The following is a 16,763-nucleotide window of genomic DNA, read 5'->3' as shown; positions in this document are numbered from 1 at the left end:
CAAGGTAGCTGCAAGGGACTTTGAACTATAAGGGTTCTATCTACAAATATGCACGTTAATTAAGTTTTTGGAAGTTGGCTTAGTGCAAATGCTAATGCAAGACTTCTTTTAGGATGCTGCATACCCATGATAACACACTCACACACAAAGATACACACACAAATACTATGTACTAACCTTAAAGGGGGTGGGAGTGAAGGGGTTTGTAGGGGGGAGACTAAGGAACAGACCACTGGACTTCTCTGATTCCTATGACCAGGAGGGGAAACACAGACGGAGTCCCAAACTCACATCACTACCACAACACAACCTCTCCAAAAAGCCTTTAAAGCTGTCTTTTTAGAATACCAAGTGGGTGTTACTGACTCATCCCTCTATATATAATGTAGTGTATACATAACATTCTCCATACAATACTGGATACACAGCTGAACATCAGTAAGTGTGTGGGAACAGAAACTGACAAAAAGGATTTTACAGCTTGTCATCTGTTCCAGTGGAAACTAAAGTAGTGGTCACGACTTTAAAACCACAACAAACAAGCTACCGTTCTTTGACTTATAGCACAGTACATGATATATATTCCACAGCATTCATTTTCCATACTATTTCTACCTGAGCTAAATTATGCAGAACTTTTTACACTTCATTTAATCTTCTTAAAGCAGCATAGAGCAGTATGGAGCTCAGAGCATCTAGTAGATCAGTGTTACCTTGGTGCAGTGGGAGTTGGACTGCGGTGTTGAAGTTAGTCTCTCATGGTTGGTGAGTATAGGGGACTGTGGGCGAAACACAAGATGCAGAGTAGGAAGATGAACATCTATATGACTGTGAAACAAAAAATGCTTCAAATGGTACGTCCAATGTTATGTTATATGCTTTTTGACCAGAGGATATTACATTGTATCGCAACAACCTCCCACACATAACCTTACAGAAACATCTGATGAAGCTGTCCAACAAAACATAAACTGCACCTTCTGTTTGCATCTGTTGAGAACTGAATCAGTGTGTGAGAATCTTACGCCTACAGACAATCCGGTGATACAATATGTAATGTCTACACACCTTAACATACATTGGAATCAAAGCTAGTTGTGATGTTGTGCTGATGGCTGTTTGCTCATACAATACCTGAGATCTGCGTTGTCCAGACTGGACCAGAAAGACCAGAGAGAATCCAGCCCTGCGAATGGCCTCCACTGCCTGCTCATGGCTGGCGTCTCGAAGGTCTACACCACTCACCTGGGCAATGTTAACAAACACAGAGCAGGTATTTAACTAAACAGTCTTGTTATTTTTCTGCCATTAAGCCTCTAATAGTAGTGTAAAATACAGATGAAACTAAATTAAACTTAAAATCTTATTGTTTAACGAAAACTATAGGTTAATTTTAAATTTGAGGCAAGCAACTTGTTTCACCAAAGTTCAGACAGGAACAACAAAACACTCACAAAAATAAAAAAAACACCTGGGGAACTGTCTACCAACTGATTAGATTAAGTTTTGACAGGTTAGTAACATGGCTGGGTATAACAAGGCCACTCCAGAGAGGATGAATCTTTCAGAAGCAAGGATGAAAAGACATTCACCACTCTGTGAGGGACTGCATGAGCAAATAATTAAACGATTTCAGATTAACGTCCCTCAGCATAAAATAGCAAAGAATTTGACAATTTTATCATATATAGAACATGATATCATCAAAAGATTCAGAGATTCTGGAGACATCTCTGTGTAAAAGAAACACAACTTAAGAAACAATACTGGGTGCCATGATCCTCAGGTCCTCAGGTGGGACGGACTGCATCAAAAACAGAAGTGACTTTGTAGTGGAAATCACTGCATGGGCTAAAAAACACTTTCAAAATCCACTGTTTGTGAACGCAGTTTTCATTGCATCCACTAATGCAGCTTAAAACTGTACCATGTCAAGAAGAAACCAATAAAAATGATCAAGAAAAGCTTGCAACATATCTGGGCCTGAGTCTATTTAAAATGTACAGAGGGGAAGTGGAAAACTGTTATGTGGTCTGATGAATGAAAATCTGACATTCGTTTTGAAAATCATGGACACCACGTCCTCCACTCTAAAAATGAAAAAGACCAATCAGCTTGGCATTAGTGCACAGTTCAAAAGCCAGCATCCCTGAGGTATGGGGGTGCAGACGTGCCTATGGCATAGGTGATTTACACATCTGGGAGGGCATTATTAATGCTGAACCATACAAATATATAGGTTTTCGAACAAAAACTTGCTGCCACCCAGCAGCATATGTTGCTCCTATATCAGGCAAGAATGGGACAACATTTCACTTGTAGGACTGGAGAAACTGGTCTCCTCGGAGGCCAAATGATGAGGGTTGTGAAAAAAAGAGGTGATGCAACAGAGAAGTAAACATACCCCTGTACCAACTTTTTCGAACATGTACATTCAAAATGAGCATATGTTTTTCATAAAAAAATAGCATTTTTCATTGTTAACATTTTATAAGTTGTATTTACACTGTTTTCAATTTAATATAGGGTTTAAATTAATTGTTAACCATTGCATGCTTCATATTTTAAATACCATTACAATAGCGTACCAGCTGTTTTGGAATTGGGGTTGTGCTTGTTTGCATCCTGCTACAAAAAAAGTTTCGGTCTCTATGGCTAATTTTGTGGGTGGTGACAACTGTATGGGAAGGATGATTTTTTTTGTTACTCATCTGTTATGATGAAATAAGGGCTAAGAGCTATGCAAAATTGGGGCATGCTTAATAAGTAAAGGCTGATTTGTCTGGCAGAAGGGCACGTTGTAGCTGATTGCCAGGTGGCCTCAACTCCACCTGTGTTTGTTTCTAGCTTAGCCAAGGGTTAGTTGGATTTATCTCCAATATGGCAAGCACCATCTTTGAGCTTCATAAGCTCTCTGCAGAAAACAATTGGTGATGTTGCTGAGACTACATCCATGCTTTCTACAGTCTATGATTACAGCATATGCAGCTCCAACACAACCATGGTGAAAAGCACAATAGCAGATGGCCAAGCTACAAGAATAGCACAATCAGTATTTGCAACTTTCTAGTCTGTTTGCCACTTACAGGCCCTTATCAAGTATGAGGACGCATTTACTCACTCACACACATACTCTTGCTTTCTGCTATTCCTAATAGTCTGTCTCTGCCTTACACATACATTCGGGCACACACACACATGCACACACCTCTAGTATCCTGTCTCCAGTCCGGAGGGTGCCATTATGTGCTGCCGGGCTGTCGGGGCTGATGCTCTTGATGAAGACTCCCCTCATCATCTCTCCACCGCTCAGTCTGCGGCCCATGCCTCTGCCTCCCATTATGCTGATACCAAGGGACTGACCCGGTGCTCGAGTCAGCCGCACACTGGAACACACAGCAGGAGATGAGGAAAAATCCACACATATTCTAGCTGAGCTAAAAACCCTTCGTACAGTATTTGTGGGGTGATGATAAATGTATGTCTTATATACGCCTCATGAGGCACTACTGGGTTTGAAGCATTACTGCAAAAATGCACAAGACGGAGAATTAATCCAGTGGTTGTGCCTTTTTTTTCTTTCACTCTATATCCTCTGCTTAGGGCTGCAGATAGAGTTTCAGAGATTAAGTCAAAACAATAGAATATTATACCTGCCAGGGAGAGACACACAAAAGCCGATCTTTGCATGCAGTGCAGCTTATGTGATTTATCCAAGCAGGATGCAGTTGTAAACGCGATAAATACAGTGTGTGAAAGTATTGCTTTCTCTAGGCCAGAGAAATATGAGCGTGTTGAGTCTACGTTGGTGCTACTCTAGCCCTCCTGTGAACTTAACCTGAGCACATGAGGATTTCACTAAGCCGGGCAGAGAAAGGATAAAGGACATCACGGGCAGAGTTTAGATAAAGTGGGAGAAATGGGAAATCTGAAAAAATCTAATAACAGAAAAAAAATTACTTGATACTTACATCTCGGATTCACTAACCTTCTAGGCTGATCCCACGATACTGCTGCATGAGAATAAAACTCCTCTTCTTCCTCGCATTTACCATCCACCTTTACCTCTGGCTTTGGTACTTTCCCATCTCCACTATTCTTGTCCCTTTTCTCCTCCAGAATCATACCAACTTGTTTTGCCTCCACCTTTTTCATGAAAGGTGGAGATTTTTGTATCTGCCAGCTGATAGTTGGAAAAAACAGGGAAATAAAAGTAGAACATTTCTTAATTTCTTTGTCATTTTACTTATTTTGATTCAGTTAATAATACTGCAACTGATCAAACCGTAGCACTGCAGTATAAAAAGATTTATTGATGGTTTATTTCCCCCCCAAAGATCTATTTCATAACTTATAAATAATTCTAGACTAGTATTATTCATAATGCCAAATTATCTTTTATCTAGCTTCATAGGATTATGCTACTTTCCCTTCTTTCTTCTTATTTTAGTGTAACGTTGTTGAGTTTTGTACCAGCAGTGGTAAAAACAGACATCTGAAGATATCACTATGAGCTATAAAAAGATGTTCTAAGCCATGTTTCCATGTTTCTGACATAGTGGCATCCTTCCAATCCAAAACACTATTCAATGGATTATTATATTATTATATTATTATATCCCTGGTGAAAATAATTGCAAGTCTCAGCTCTCCCTCTGTGTGTTAAGTGGCATTCTACTTGATCACACTTGCAGAATTGCTGTGGATAACAAGGTATCTTGGTGTACTTTGTTAAATTTTTAAGTCCTGTCATACTGTGACACTCAGCCAGTGGAGACTTTTATTGGCGGGCCTTGAGAAAACCCACTGCTTTAGGTCCAAATAGCCCTGGAAATACACATTTTCTGCCTGCGAGGTCACATTAAGGTAGTATCTTTGTGTGCATGTGTGTGTGAGAGGGGTGTTAACACATAAATGTATATATAGAGTATCTTTGTGTATATACACTGTATACGTGTGTGTTTGAAAGTGTGGAAGAAGAAGGTAGAGAAGGAGAGAATTTTTCATGAATATATTTAACGGTAGAGGGCTGTAATAAGCCTGTGGAGGTGAGTGATAGTGGTGCTATCTGCACAGCAGGAGCCTATAGCCAGTTAAGTTACAGTAGAGGCCAGAACAAATGGTTCCACCTAGCCTGAAAGAGAGCAGCCAGGAAAGAGAGGGGAGAGGAACCAGGTAGGGAGGAGGGGCGAAAATGAGGTAAAGAGAAAAAGACCAGAGCTAGATGACCGACAGTGAGAGAGATGAGAGGCAGATGTAGACACAAAAGAGTCAAGAGAGAAGTCTAGCAGAGGAGGAGACAATGTATTGAAAGATAAGAGTGAAGAAAAGGCTGCAGAGAGAAATGAGAGTGAGGGGAGGGAGGAGAAAGGCAGAGGCAAGAAGATGGAGAGAAGGCAGCGACAGACAGAAGCGAAACAATTCATTTTCGCTGACAGTCAGCACTGAGATCCATAAGCGAACGGCTAAATATAACTCAGAGATTCAACATTCAGAGAAGCTTGTGCCTTTAGCACAGAGAAGAATGGAGAAGGGAAATTACGGACTGGAGGGAGACTTGCACTGAGCTTGTTGCAGACACACACTGGAACACATTGTTTCCTCACAGATACAGTTAAGAAAAGTGTCAGATAATAGCTCAGATCATTAGTATGGCTTAATCTTCTGGGTAATTGAAATATGTGATGTGTTACAGTCATAAATCCACGGCTGCTGTAAAAAAAAAAAAAAAAAAAGCCTAAGGTGAATGCACTGAAAGAGCTCCCATCAGGAAGAATGTATAGCATATTTCAAAGTGTGAATTCTCTGCGGCAAACAACATATAATAAACTGGAGCCTTGAAGTCTAATAAACCCTGAGACAGGTTTATCTCGCACTCAGGTGCCTGAGTAAGGATTAGGTGACCATAAATAATAGGCTGAGACCTCTGAATCTTACATTACCTTGAGTCAGGGGCGGGTCTGATGGTGGGGACCATGGCTGAACCTTTAGAGAGAGCGCTGAACGAAGCAGAGGCTCTGACAGCTGCTGGATTCGGAGCTGCAGATTTAACTTTGACCGAGGCCGAGGGTTTGAGGGCAGATGAGGCTGCGGTTGGCTCCACAGCTCTGACTGGACCGAGGGATCTGGTCGAGGCTGAGGCAGGTTCTGGAGAAGGAGGGGGTGGAGTGGGTGATGGAGGGGTGCTGTCAACTAAGATTGATGCCAGAGGAGGTAAACACAGACGGCTGCGGTGCTTGTCCACCTGGTGGGCTGGGACATAGGTTATACTGAGGGTAGGGGGTGTAGGCAGAGAAAGGCGGGGGTGGGGTGGAAATTTGAATATTAATATGACTCAAGTTTTCTGATCATTGTGTTTTCAAAGATGTTAAACTTACAACAAAAAATGAGGAATGGGCTGACATGTCACAGACAAATAAATGTTTTTTACACAAGATAGATTATTACTGCTGAAAGAGAAAAACATAAAATTATGTGGTTCAAAAAACAAGGGGTATCAATCTTCATATCTAAATATCAATAAAAAAGGAATAAAAACATATTTCCTTTCTTAGTGCTGTTTGGATATGAAGATTGATACCCCTCTGTAGCGTGTACTGTAAATGGGTAGCCACAGTAGCTGCTTCGCTTAGACTGGATTTGGGGAAAAAACCAGATATACCGTAATATTTGGTGTACCCATGTCTGAGTTTTGTTCACTAAATTATAAACATCTTCACCGTCTTGAGTTGGCATCTGAATTACTGCCAATTAAACAAATTATCAATATTTTGTATTATTGTTGGCCTGAAATGCCTACCATATGTTGTGTCTAATATGTTGCAGCGCAGCCACCCGCCACTAAGACTTTAGCTCTGGTAAATGGCTGCCAACTAGCAAAAATGACAGATAGCATCTGATAGCGAGGCACCGTTTGGCATATCTGATCTAAAAAATTAGAGATAAGTTGCCCGTTAGCTGTTTTTGGTTAAACTGGTATGTTACTAGAGCAATGTGTAACCAGCACAGGCATGTGGATGTTGACCTGCACAGAGGTCTGAAGGATAATGGGGCTAGCTTTTCTAACATTACTCAGCAAACCAATTTGACATAATTTACATATAGACTCTATGATCCTGTGTTTAGCTGTGTTTAATAAATAGTGCACAACTCTGATTGTTTTCTGAATGTTTTATTATGTTTAGACTTGTCGGATTTTCAGATTAAAATTCTGTTTAACGTGAATATCGGTGTATAAGATGCGTTTTCTCATCCAGAAAGTAGGTCGAGTCCCATACACTGATGCATCCAATATACCCAAAAGTGGTATTGTATTGTATTGTATTGTAGTATCTTACCCGGAAGATTTTGCTTGAATAATCAAGCAACCAGTCTAGCAGCACCACATTTGAACAGCTTGTTCTCCCACGTCAGGTTAAAATCACGCAATTAGAGAGAACTGTTGTATACTGTTGAGTGGATAAACCATGTAAAGTGCTGTTTTGATTGAAAACATGCCACATTGTAAGACAAACATTGACTGAAGTGGGCAGGTGGCATATGAGTCTCAGCAAATCGGTCGAGTCTGTAAAACTATCAAAGTTACCGTAGGCTGAGCTCAGCTAACATAATGGTGGCTAGCAGGATTGCAAAACTCCACACGGGGGAAAACAGATGGTACTGGAAAGAGCTCCATAGCTGCACGGATACTGCCCTTTGAGCACTTTACTGAATATATTGGATGTTTTCATGCAGGAAGACAGTCCTGTTAGTGAGCTGTGTTTCATATTTGCGTCATTAGAGAGTTTATTTTCCCAACAACTACACTTATTTACTACCTAAGGCGTAGGCTGACACCTGAAGCAATGTTTAATAATGCTAACTAATTATCTCAGACCTCAAAACATAATCCATGAGTGACCAGCTACTGAGGCTGCTGCTTTAAAACATGTCAAATGTTTTAAAATGCTCTTATATTATAGATGTGCCCCACTTTTTCAGCACTGCTTGTAAAAGTGGAGCAGATGGATGAAGAAATTTTAAATTTAATGTCACATGAAGATAGATTTTGATTCAGAAAACAGAAATTATGGTAATTTGTGTTTTGCATAAGCCCAGATCTATGTAAGCTATGGTGTAAATGATGTCATTTGACTCAAGTGTCAAGGACATCATTAAAGCCTCCCCCTCCTGCTTCCATTCTTGTGTGACACTACCAGAAGACATGTTGTTTGGATCAGCTGAAAGAGCCAATTTCTCTCTTCCACTCGTGGTGGCAGACTGAATATGGAGGTCTTCTACGCTAAGCTGTTGTGACTGAGCTGTGTGGACAGCCTGTCTTGTCTCAACAGAGGCAGTTTGATAGTGACAAGCCCTCACCCTTCTATGTCTGTCTTATTCTGAGGCTGCCAAAGCAACTCATCTGCCTCCACTCCTCTGCTAGTTTGTCTGCAGTGCTATCAGGAAGAGGCAGTGTGCGCGGCTGAGTGTTTTTCTGTGTGCATGTGAGAGAGAAGATACAGAATGTGTGTGTGTTCAGCTGTGTGTGTGTATGCATCTACGAGAGGCTCTTTAAAAAGCTCTTTTATTCAGAAGCACACTGTTCAAGGTGAGATGAGTGATGAATTATTCAGAGATATTTCCCATCGCGGGAAAAAGGTGTTTTTGGAGGTTAGACCATTGAAAGTCTGTGTATGTGTGTGTGTTACTGTGTGTCTGTGTGTGCCTGTAAAAGCAAGAGAGAGAGAGAGAGAGAGAGAGAGAGAGAGAGACAGGGAGGTGGAGAGAGAGCGAGTGGGTGTTTTGCAGGGCGGCAGGGTGGTGGAGGTGGGGCACATCTCCAATCAGCCAAACAAGTATTGTCAATGTGGAGCCATAACTGCTGATGTTAGAGCAAGTAATAATTTACCCACTTTCCCCTCGGGCAATCTTTAAAATTTCATCATCTAATCTAATTTAACATGACTGCAGTGCCTCAGTCAACTCTGACTGCAGAGTCAAAAACAAGGTGGTGATGGAGATCCAAAGTGAGATCATTTACAGGAGACGATGCAGTGAAAGTCATGTTTGTGACTGTGGAGGACGCAAATATATATATATATATTTACAATGCACATATACTCACTCAGTCGAGGCACACAGACCATCAGGATCTGTATGAGTAGATCTAGAAAATGTGAGCAGTATTCAATTACTTTTTGTCAGTGGCTGATTGTTCTCTGCATTCCCAAAGGAGCTTTCCTCGATCTCTCTAAAGGGAAATCTCAGCTATCTTTGTTTTAATGCAAAGGCGTGTTTGAACTGTGGGGCAAGTGCATACAAATGTAATATGACTAACTGTCTTATCATCTGACTGGAATCTGTTCATAATGTGCCACCCACAAATCCCACTTTTATTCTGGGTCCATGCATGTAGGACCTTGATTAACTGCACAGCCTTTGCATTTTAATTTCAAGCTGCTACGCCCTTTTTTAAGTCTCAAAGTCTTAAGAGTAGAGAATCTAAAATCAGGCAGTTTACAATGCTGGGGTCTGTGTTCATTAATGCTGTTTTTGTGCTGGCAGCCCCCACAACCAAGAGTGCTTCTTACAGGTGCTTATTGTTGTTAAGTTATGCTAATAGTCCCTCAGTAGTGACTGTTATGTCTGTTTAAAAGTGTTCCACATACATATATACATATATACATATTTGCTTTTATTCATTAATATTTGAGGAGGAGTTGTGCCCTGCTGTAGACCTGATAATTGGAGGACCCCACCCCCCCCCCCCCCCCCAAAGAATTAGTCAGTTAGTTTGTCCTCAAAGTTAATACACAAAGTCCAATCACTTCTTGTGATTGGTCAGTTAGGGAAAAGTGACATTACAAAAGAAGGTTAAAATACTTTCAACTGAAAGTGCTGTGAGAACAACGACATAAAAGAAAAATAGCTGACGTCGGGGGTGTTTTAATGCTGCGGACGCTAATTGCTGTAAACCCGAACAGCATTGGTTAGATATAGGAAATAGGCACTTCCAGCACACACACACACAAAATCAATATACAGACTTTGATGTGTTGCATCAAGCCACATTTTGTTAGCTATGTTGTAATTCACACAGTCATTTTTTCTAAGAAATGGCTTTGACAAGGCACAACATGGTTAATGCTGCATTTTCACTATGTGCATTTTGAATAAGTTCCTTTAAGATAAAAAAACGAGGTCACATTGGATTATATGGAGAAACAAGGTCAACAATACCTTTAGAAAAGAAAAACATCACAATATAACAATATCAAGTGATCCTCTTGGTGTGGCACAGTAAGGGGGGAGTAAGGGGTGAGAATCATCACTGCAAATCAAATCTGTACTTCAGTGCCTCTGAAAGCAGTTCATTTCCTGTGATGGGTTTCTGATGGTTTCATAATATTGAGGCGAGATTATGAACTTACTTTGCCAGCCACAAAGACATATGGGATGCAAAAAAAATAAAAACAACTGCAAAAACAATTTAGAGTAGGGGAGATGATGTCCTCTGCTAAGCTGAGTTCACATTTCTGGTGATAATGTCATAATGTTTTCTGCGCATATACTGATGTGAAGTTTTGTAAAAAGGTACAGAAAAGAATACTAAATGACCTAGTATTTATGATTAGACCATGTCCAAGGACAGTGTGCTGAGTTCTGCTCTTGTTACTTGTATTAACTGTTGAGGTTATTGAAATATCCCTCTATTGTTTGGCTGTTGATTCCATATAAATGCAACACAGCTTCTCCCAGCAACAGCAACTGTCTGATTAGTCAGTTTCAGTGTTGAAAAGTAAGAACACAAGACATTTTGACATGTCAGGGTAGAAAAAACACAGGAGCAAATAAGAAATAATTACTAGCTTAGATCCATTTGGCTGCAATTTCAGGTTTGTGACATTGTAATGGTTTCCTGAGACACCAAAATGAAACCAAAAGTACTGTTGTTAGAAACACCTGTGTTTTTAAAATCATTGCAAGTCAAAATGTCTGATTTGTAAAACACCTGAACTGCAGTCTTCACTTTCATGTTCTGCTAAAAACAAAAGGAAATTCTGCTGGCCAAGCCAAGCTTCACCTCATCCCCATGAGTTTATCACAGCTCGCTGCTGAAACTACTGAAGCTGAGCTTCATAATGTCATGCGGTGCGTCAGAGCCATTTATCGTTCTCTACTTTGCAACAATTAGGAAATGTGAAGGTTCAAGCAGCACTTGGGTCACTGTTAAGAGGATGACGCACACAGTATTGCGCATCCAGCCAACTTGTGTCTCTTTTGATACGGATTAGGGATTATTGCGAACAGGAAATCCATCAAGAACTCAAGTTGTGTGAGCTACACTGTGAGTTCACAGTATGGATCCACTGTTCATTTGTCAGCCCCGAACAAAATTCTCCACATACTGTAAAGCTGTTGGACAGAGACTGGCTCCTCACCTCATCTCTGGCCCTATGACAGAGAGTCTGCGGAGCATAGCCCGGGCCCTGGCGTTGGTCAGGTTGGAGGTAGGTTCTCCATTGATGGCCAAGATGGCATCCCCAACCCCCAGCCTGCCATCCTGGCTAACAGAGCCCCCCTGGACCACACTGCGCACCAGCATGCCTGAGCCGTCCTTGATAGCACTCACCGACATCCCTGCCAACATGCGCACATACACAAACACAAACACACACAAACACGAGCACAGGTGAGTGGAGGGTTGGCTAAGGCTGCTTTGAATGCATGCCAAACAGACAGTCGCCCCAAACAAACACCTGACAGTGGCATAATCAGCATAATCAAGACAGACACTAGGCAGATTAGCACACAAACATGGCTACACATGCTTGACATTTACACAGCATCATCCTTCACAGTCACACTGGCATTGGGTGCACAAACTCAATCACACACACACACAAACACACAGGGAAACAGGTGACTAGAGGGTGAACACATGGCAGTCGCACAGACACCTGACTTCGGCATTATCAAATTGGACACTAGGCGGATTACTCAAACACTTCATTAATGCAAACAGGCAGAAGAAGGTAAATCAGGCAACACACATACATATGGACACACAAACATACAACCACACAAACTGCAGTCTATAGCTCCTGCTATCTAATGGAGGACTATTCACATCCACAACACTATGGTCGTACATAATTTGAATTGGTCAAAAAATGACTTTGAACTGACTTATTTTGATTAAATAAATAGTTTATTGTTTTTTCTTTAGATTACATCCAAATTACAATACAATCATAGTGCATGGAATACATTCGTACTGGATACACAGATACTGACGCTGACGAATAAAACAGAAGACACAAATTTCAAAGACACCAGAGGAAGACTAAAGTAGCAAAGATGAACGTCTCTTCTGTTCAGGTCTATAACACAGCATCAAAATATATTTCTTCTTTTACTAACATTGCTGTAGAAACTTTATATTTCAATATCTGGTAAAATATCACATAAAATATCCAAAATGAAAATAGATTTATGTTGCTCTCAATAAAACCTCTTAGGGTTACAACAAACTAACAATAACTGAAAAAGGGTTACAATATTCTGGAATAAGGAGAAACCTCAAAATGAAAATACTCATGTTTTTATACAAGCAAGGCAAGAATAAAGACCTCTTTTTAGTCCATCAGACGATTTACTTTAACAATCTGCTCCGAAAGCAATTCAGTTCTTAGGGTACAAACCTACCATGCACTGTGCGTACAGTACAGTGCATGGATTGGTCCCATGTCTCATCTCCAAAATTGGGCATGAAGTCGTAGTTGCACAATAAATAGAAATGTACACGGCACCCAATAATTAAAATTATTTAAAGGAGAGCAAAATAGAATTTACCACAATGATTACTCATTTAAAAAATACTGTATAATATACTTATAATATACGCTGGCCTTACAGACAAAGACCATGACTCAGCCCTGCTGAAGATTTTACTTAAAATTTTAATGGATTCATATCAACCAAAAATACAAAAAAAGAAAACTTACGACCCTCCATAAAACTCTACTACTTGAAATGTCTCTGCCTAAAGACCTACAACATGTATACAAGAAAAAACCAAAGAATGCAGTTGGACGAGAACTGATCCCGATTTTGTTCTCCAAAGAACATTTACATATTCTCACACACGCACATAAATAGTGTGGTGTCTTATTAGAGTATGTTTCCAGAATACAAATCACTAAAGTCCCTTGTGTTTAAAATTGTGCCCCGAGAAAAAGGAGATGAGCACCTTAGAGCCTGTTGTTTCCTCTTTCATTTTGAGTGGAAAAACGTGCTTTAAGAGCAGCGAGACAATGAACTCTGACCAGCAGACAAACCTGCTATATGAGTTCAGCAGTCGATATATCTACACATTGTTTTAATGCAGTTCTGAATATTATTTCACATTACTTTGATCCCCAGACTAGTCCCTCAAAACACACGCACTCAAGCACATGCACATACACTACACCCACACACACACACACTCGCCATCTCCTCTTTCAGATATAAGGGCCAATTCACTTCACCACTCCTCTTCAGGGCAGTCTTCACCACCACCGCCTATCAGTGTCACTAGCGCCATGCCAGTGACGTACACACACCAAGACACCATCACCATGAGAAAGACGGAGAACATACCAAGGCTACGGTTGCCCCGGACAACAGTGATTGTCCTCTCAAAGCTGGTGCGGGGGGGCAGAGGTGGCGCTTGCTGCCTTCCGTTGTCTCCCATGATGCCAAAACGACGGTGCAGCTCGCTTTCCTAAAACAGAGATATGAGAGGGAATCAGTGACGAAAAGTGTTACAATGTTACAATGTCATTTAGCAGACGCTTTTATCCAAATCGACGTACATACGAGAACAAGAACAACACAAGCAAAGATCTAGACAAGAGGAAACAAGATCAGTAAGAGTAACAAAGTGCTTCAAGTCAATTTGGGTGCAGGTACTGCCAAGCAGTGTAAAGGCAATGCACAAAAGTAAGTAAGGAATTTTTTTTTTTTTTTCAAAATAAGGAACATCTACAATGAAGCAACCAAACAATATAAGACCTTCCATTATCATCATCAACAATTAACATCACCACAATAATGACCAAAGTACCAAGTGCTGGGTCACTCAAGAGCTGAACACAGATTCCCAGAGTAGAGCAGGACAGTGCGAGTCAATTGTAGCTGGAAGACATGATCTGCCACTGGGGACAACAGTGGAGAACAGTCTAGCTAAGTGCATAGTGCTTCCTAAAGAGCTGGGTCTTCAGCTGTCTTTTGAAAGTAGAGAGGGACTCTGCAGATCGAATGGAGTTGGCCAATTCATTCCACCATTTAGGGGCAACAGAAGAGAAGAGTCGAGCTAGTGATTTTGAGGCCTTGTGTGCTGGAAGCACTAGGCGCTTTTCAGAGGCGGGCGAGAAGGGCAGTAGACCTGGATGAGGGGTTCCAGGTAAACTGGAGCAGTTTTGGTTACTGCTTTGTAAGTCATGATTAGAGTTTTGTATCTGATGCGAGCTGCAACTGGAAGCCAGTGTAGTGAGATGAGCAGGGGAGTGACATGAGCTGTCTTAGGCTGGTTGAAGACCAGACGTGCTGCTGCCTTCTGGATCATTTGCAGAGGTTTAACTGTGAATGCAGGGAGGCCTGCCAGTAGAGAGTTGCAGTAGTCAATGCGTGACATTACAAGAGCTTGAACCAGGAGCTGTGTTGCGTGTTCTGTCAGGTAGGGTCTGATCCTCTTGATGTTATAGAGGGAAAAATGGCAGGACCGAGCAATCGAGGCAACATGAACCTTGAAGGTTAGCTGGTCATCGATCATGACACCCAGATTTCGGGCAGACTTAGTGGGCATGAGGTTTTGTGATCCAAACTGGATATTGATCTGTGGGTCCATAGTGGGACTGGCTGGAATGATAATAAGCTCAGTCTTGGACAGGTTGAGCTGTAGGTGACGTTCCCTCATCCATTTAGAAATGTCAGCAAGGCAGGATGAGATCCGGGCTGAGACAGTTGTGTCGTCAGGTAGGAAAGATAGGAAAAGCTGTGTATCATCTGCATAGCAGTGATAGGAAAAGCCATGGGAGCGGATCACTGCACCAAGTGATGTGGTGTAAATTGAGAACAGGAGGGGACCAAGCACTGACCCTTGAGGTACCCCTGTTGATAAGCCATGCATATTGGACACTTCTCCTCTCCATGATACTCTAAAAGATCTCCCTGTGAGGTAGGACTTGAACCACTGGAGGGCAGACCCTGAGATACCAAGTGAGGAGAGTGTAGAGAGGAGGATTTGGTGGTTTACTGTGTCAAAAGCAGCAGACAGATCCAGCAGCAAGAGAACTGAGGACTGAGAAAGTGTGACGTAACAATAAGAGATACACAAACAAGAGTAAAGTCTAAGGCTAAACTAGCATCATACTTTGAACTACAATCCATTTTTAAAGTCTTGCGAATCAGTAGGAGAAATCGTGATTTTTTTTTCTCTAGGCTCCTTGGATGTCCGTAGAATACTGAAAATCCATGTTGACGTTGTTGACATAATTCACACCGAAAATCTTGACTGTTGTTTATCCAACATTAGTCAAGATATTTTATTTATCAAAAAAATAAAGCGGTTGGCTCCAAAAGCCAGAAAATACTTGATGCCCATTTGTGCATCAGAATTCAACATGTTTACAGCCTCTACAACTGGAGAGGGTTGAATTGCTTTTGTAACTCATCTGTTTCGATTATATGAGGGCTAAGAGTTATGCATAACTAGGCATACTGAGGGGCAATGCTGATATGACTTACTGGTGAGCACGTTGTTGTGTTATCAAGGCAGCGAGTAATTTCAAGAGCAGATATGAGTTCATTGAACTTAAAACTGGTGTCAGTATCTCCAACATGGCGACTGCAATCTTGCACCTCTTCAATAACCAATGGGTGTCGACCATGTTTCATACAGTCTGTATGGCTGGACCGAGCTACTGAAAGACTATTAGACTGATATTGCCATTCTAGGAGCCAAGTTGTTGGGAGATGTAGCAAATTTCACGTAGCACATTTTTGAAATCCCACTAAAAGGTTCTTAAATATTACAAAGATGACTTTAAGTCCTTAATTGATATCATCAGAAGCAATTTGATTTCATGAGTGATGGGGAGCCATTAGCCTAGCATTTTAAGCGTGCGCCCCTTAAACAGAGGCTGTAGACCTTGTAGCAGTGGTCAATGGTTCGACTCCCATCCTCAACCATTTGCTGCATATCTTCCCCAACTTTCTGCTCCTTTCCTGTCTCTCTTCATCTGTCTTATCCAATTTCTGGTGTGACAAAGAATATATATATTTCAAACATCTCTTATGCCTCCGGGGTTAAGGCCTTTGGAGTAATTTTAAGATGTAAAACATGAATGAAAGTAGACTTTTTTGGTCCCCGATCGCACTTCCCAAAGAAAAGGTCTTGTCTTTGAACCTTCACAGAACGTAAAAGTAGCACTGAAGTTCTTAAGCTACCTTTGCAACAAGCGTGTCTTTGATGAAACACTGACATTTGGTGCTCTGAGTCTTTTGTGCGTGTTGTGTACATGTGGGAGATATTGAGGTAGCTCGACATGTCCTTGTGCTGTACCAGGTGGCAATGTCGTGCGAGCTGTAAGTGCTTTTCATTAAGAGGCCATTGTTGGTAATTAAGCAAGAGTGGGAACAAAAGGCAGCCTCAATAGGATTGAGTTGAGACCACAATGGCTGAACAAGTCTTTGACACTGAGCACTTTCTCTATACCTGACCCAGTGATACTGATACA

General features: G+C 41.3%; 1 protein-coding gene across 1 annotated transcript in view; it reads right to left on the bottom strand.

Annotated features, from left to right (window-relative positions):
• The window catches only part of si:dkey-92j12.5 (multiple PDZ domain protein), a 57,324-nt gene that overhangs the window by 27,465 nt on the left and 13,096 nt on the right, over nt 1-16,763 (bottom strand). The window contains exons 20-27 of the mRNA XM_034687695.1: nt 13,624-13,747; nt 11,421-11,619; nt 5,943-6,269; nt 3,989-4,183; nt 3,209-3,386; nt 1,135-1,245; nt 714-779; nt 178-249 (exon numbers count right to left, since the gene is read on the bottom strand). Of these exons, the coding sequence (XP_034543586.1) occupies nt 178-249; nt 714-779; nt 1,135-1,245; nt 3,209-3,386; nt 3,989-4,183; nt 5,943-6,269; nt 11,421-11,619; nt 13,624-13,747 (1,272 nt within the window). The remainder of the gene's footprint in view (nt 1-177; nt 250-713; nt 780-1,134; nt 1,246-3,208; nt 3,387-3,988; nt 4,184-5,942; nt 6,270-11,420; nt 11,620-13,623; nt 13,748-16,763) is intronic.

The sequence above is a fragment of the Notolabrus celidotus genome, chromosome 7 (assembly GCF_009762535.1).
Source record: "Notolabrus celidotus isolate fNotCel1 chromosome 7, fNotCel1.pri, whole genome shotgun sequence".
In the NCBI taxonomy this organism is placed as follows: Eukaryota; Metazoa; Chordata; class Actinopteri; order Labriformes; family Labridae; genus Notolabrus; species Notolabrus celidotus.
This window is presented reverse-complemented; position numbering and strand designations above follow the sequence as displayed.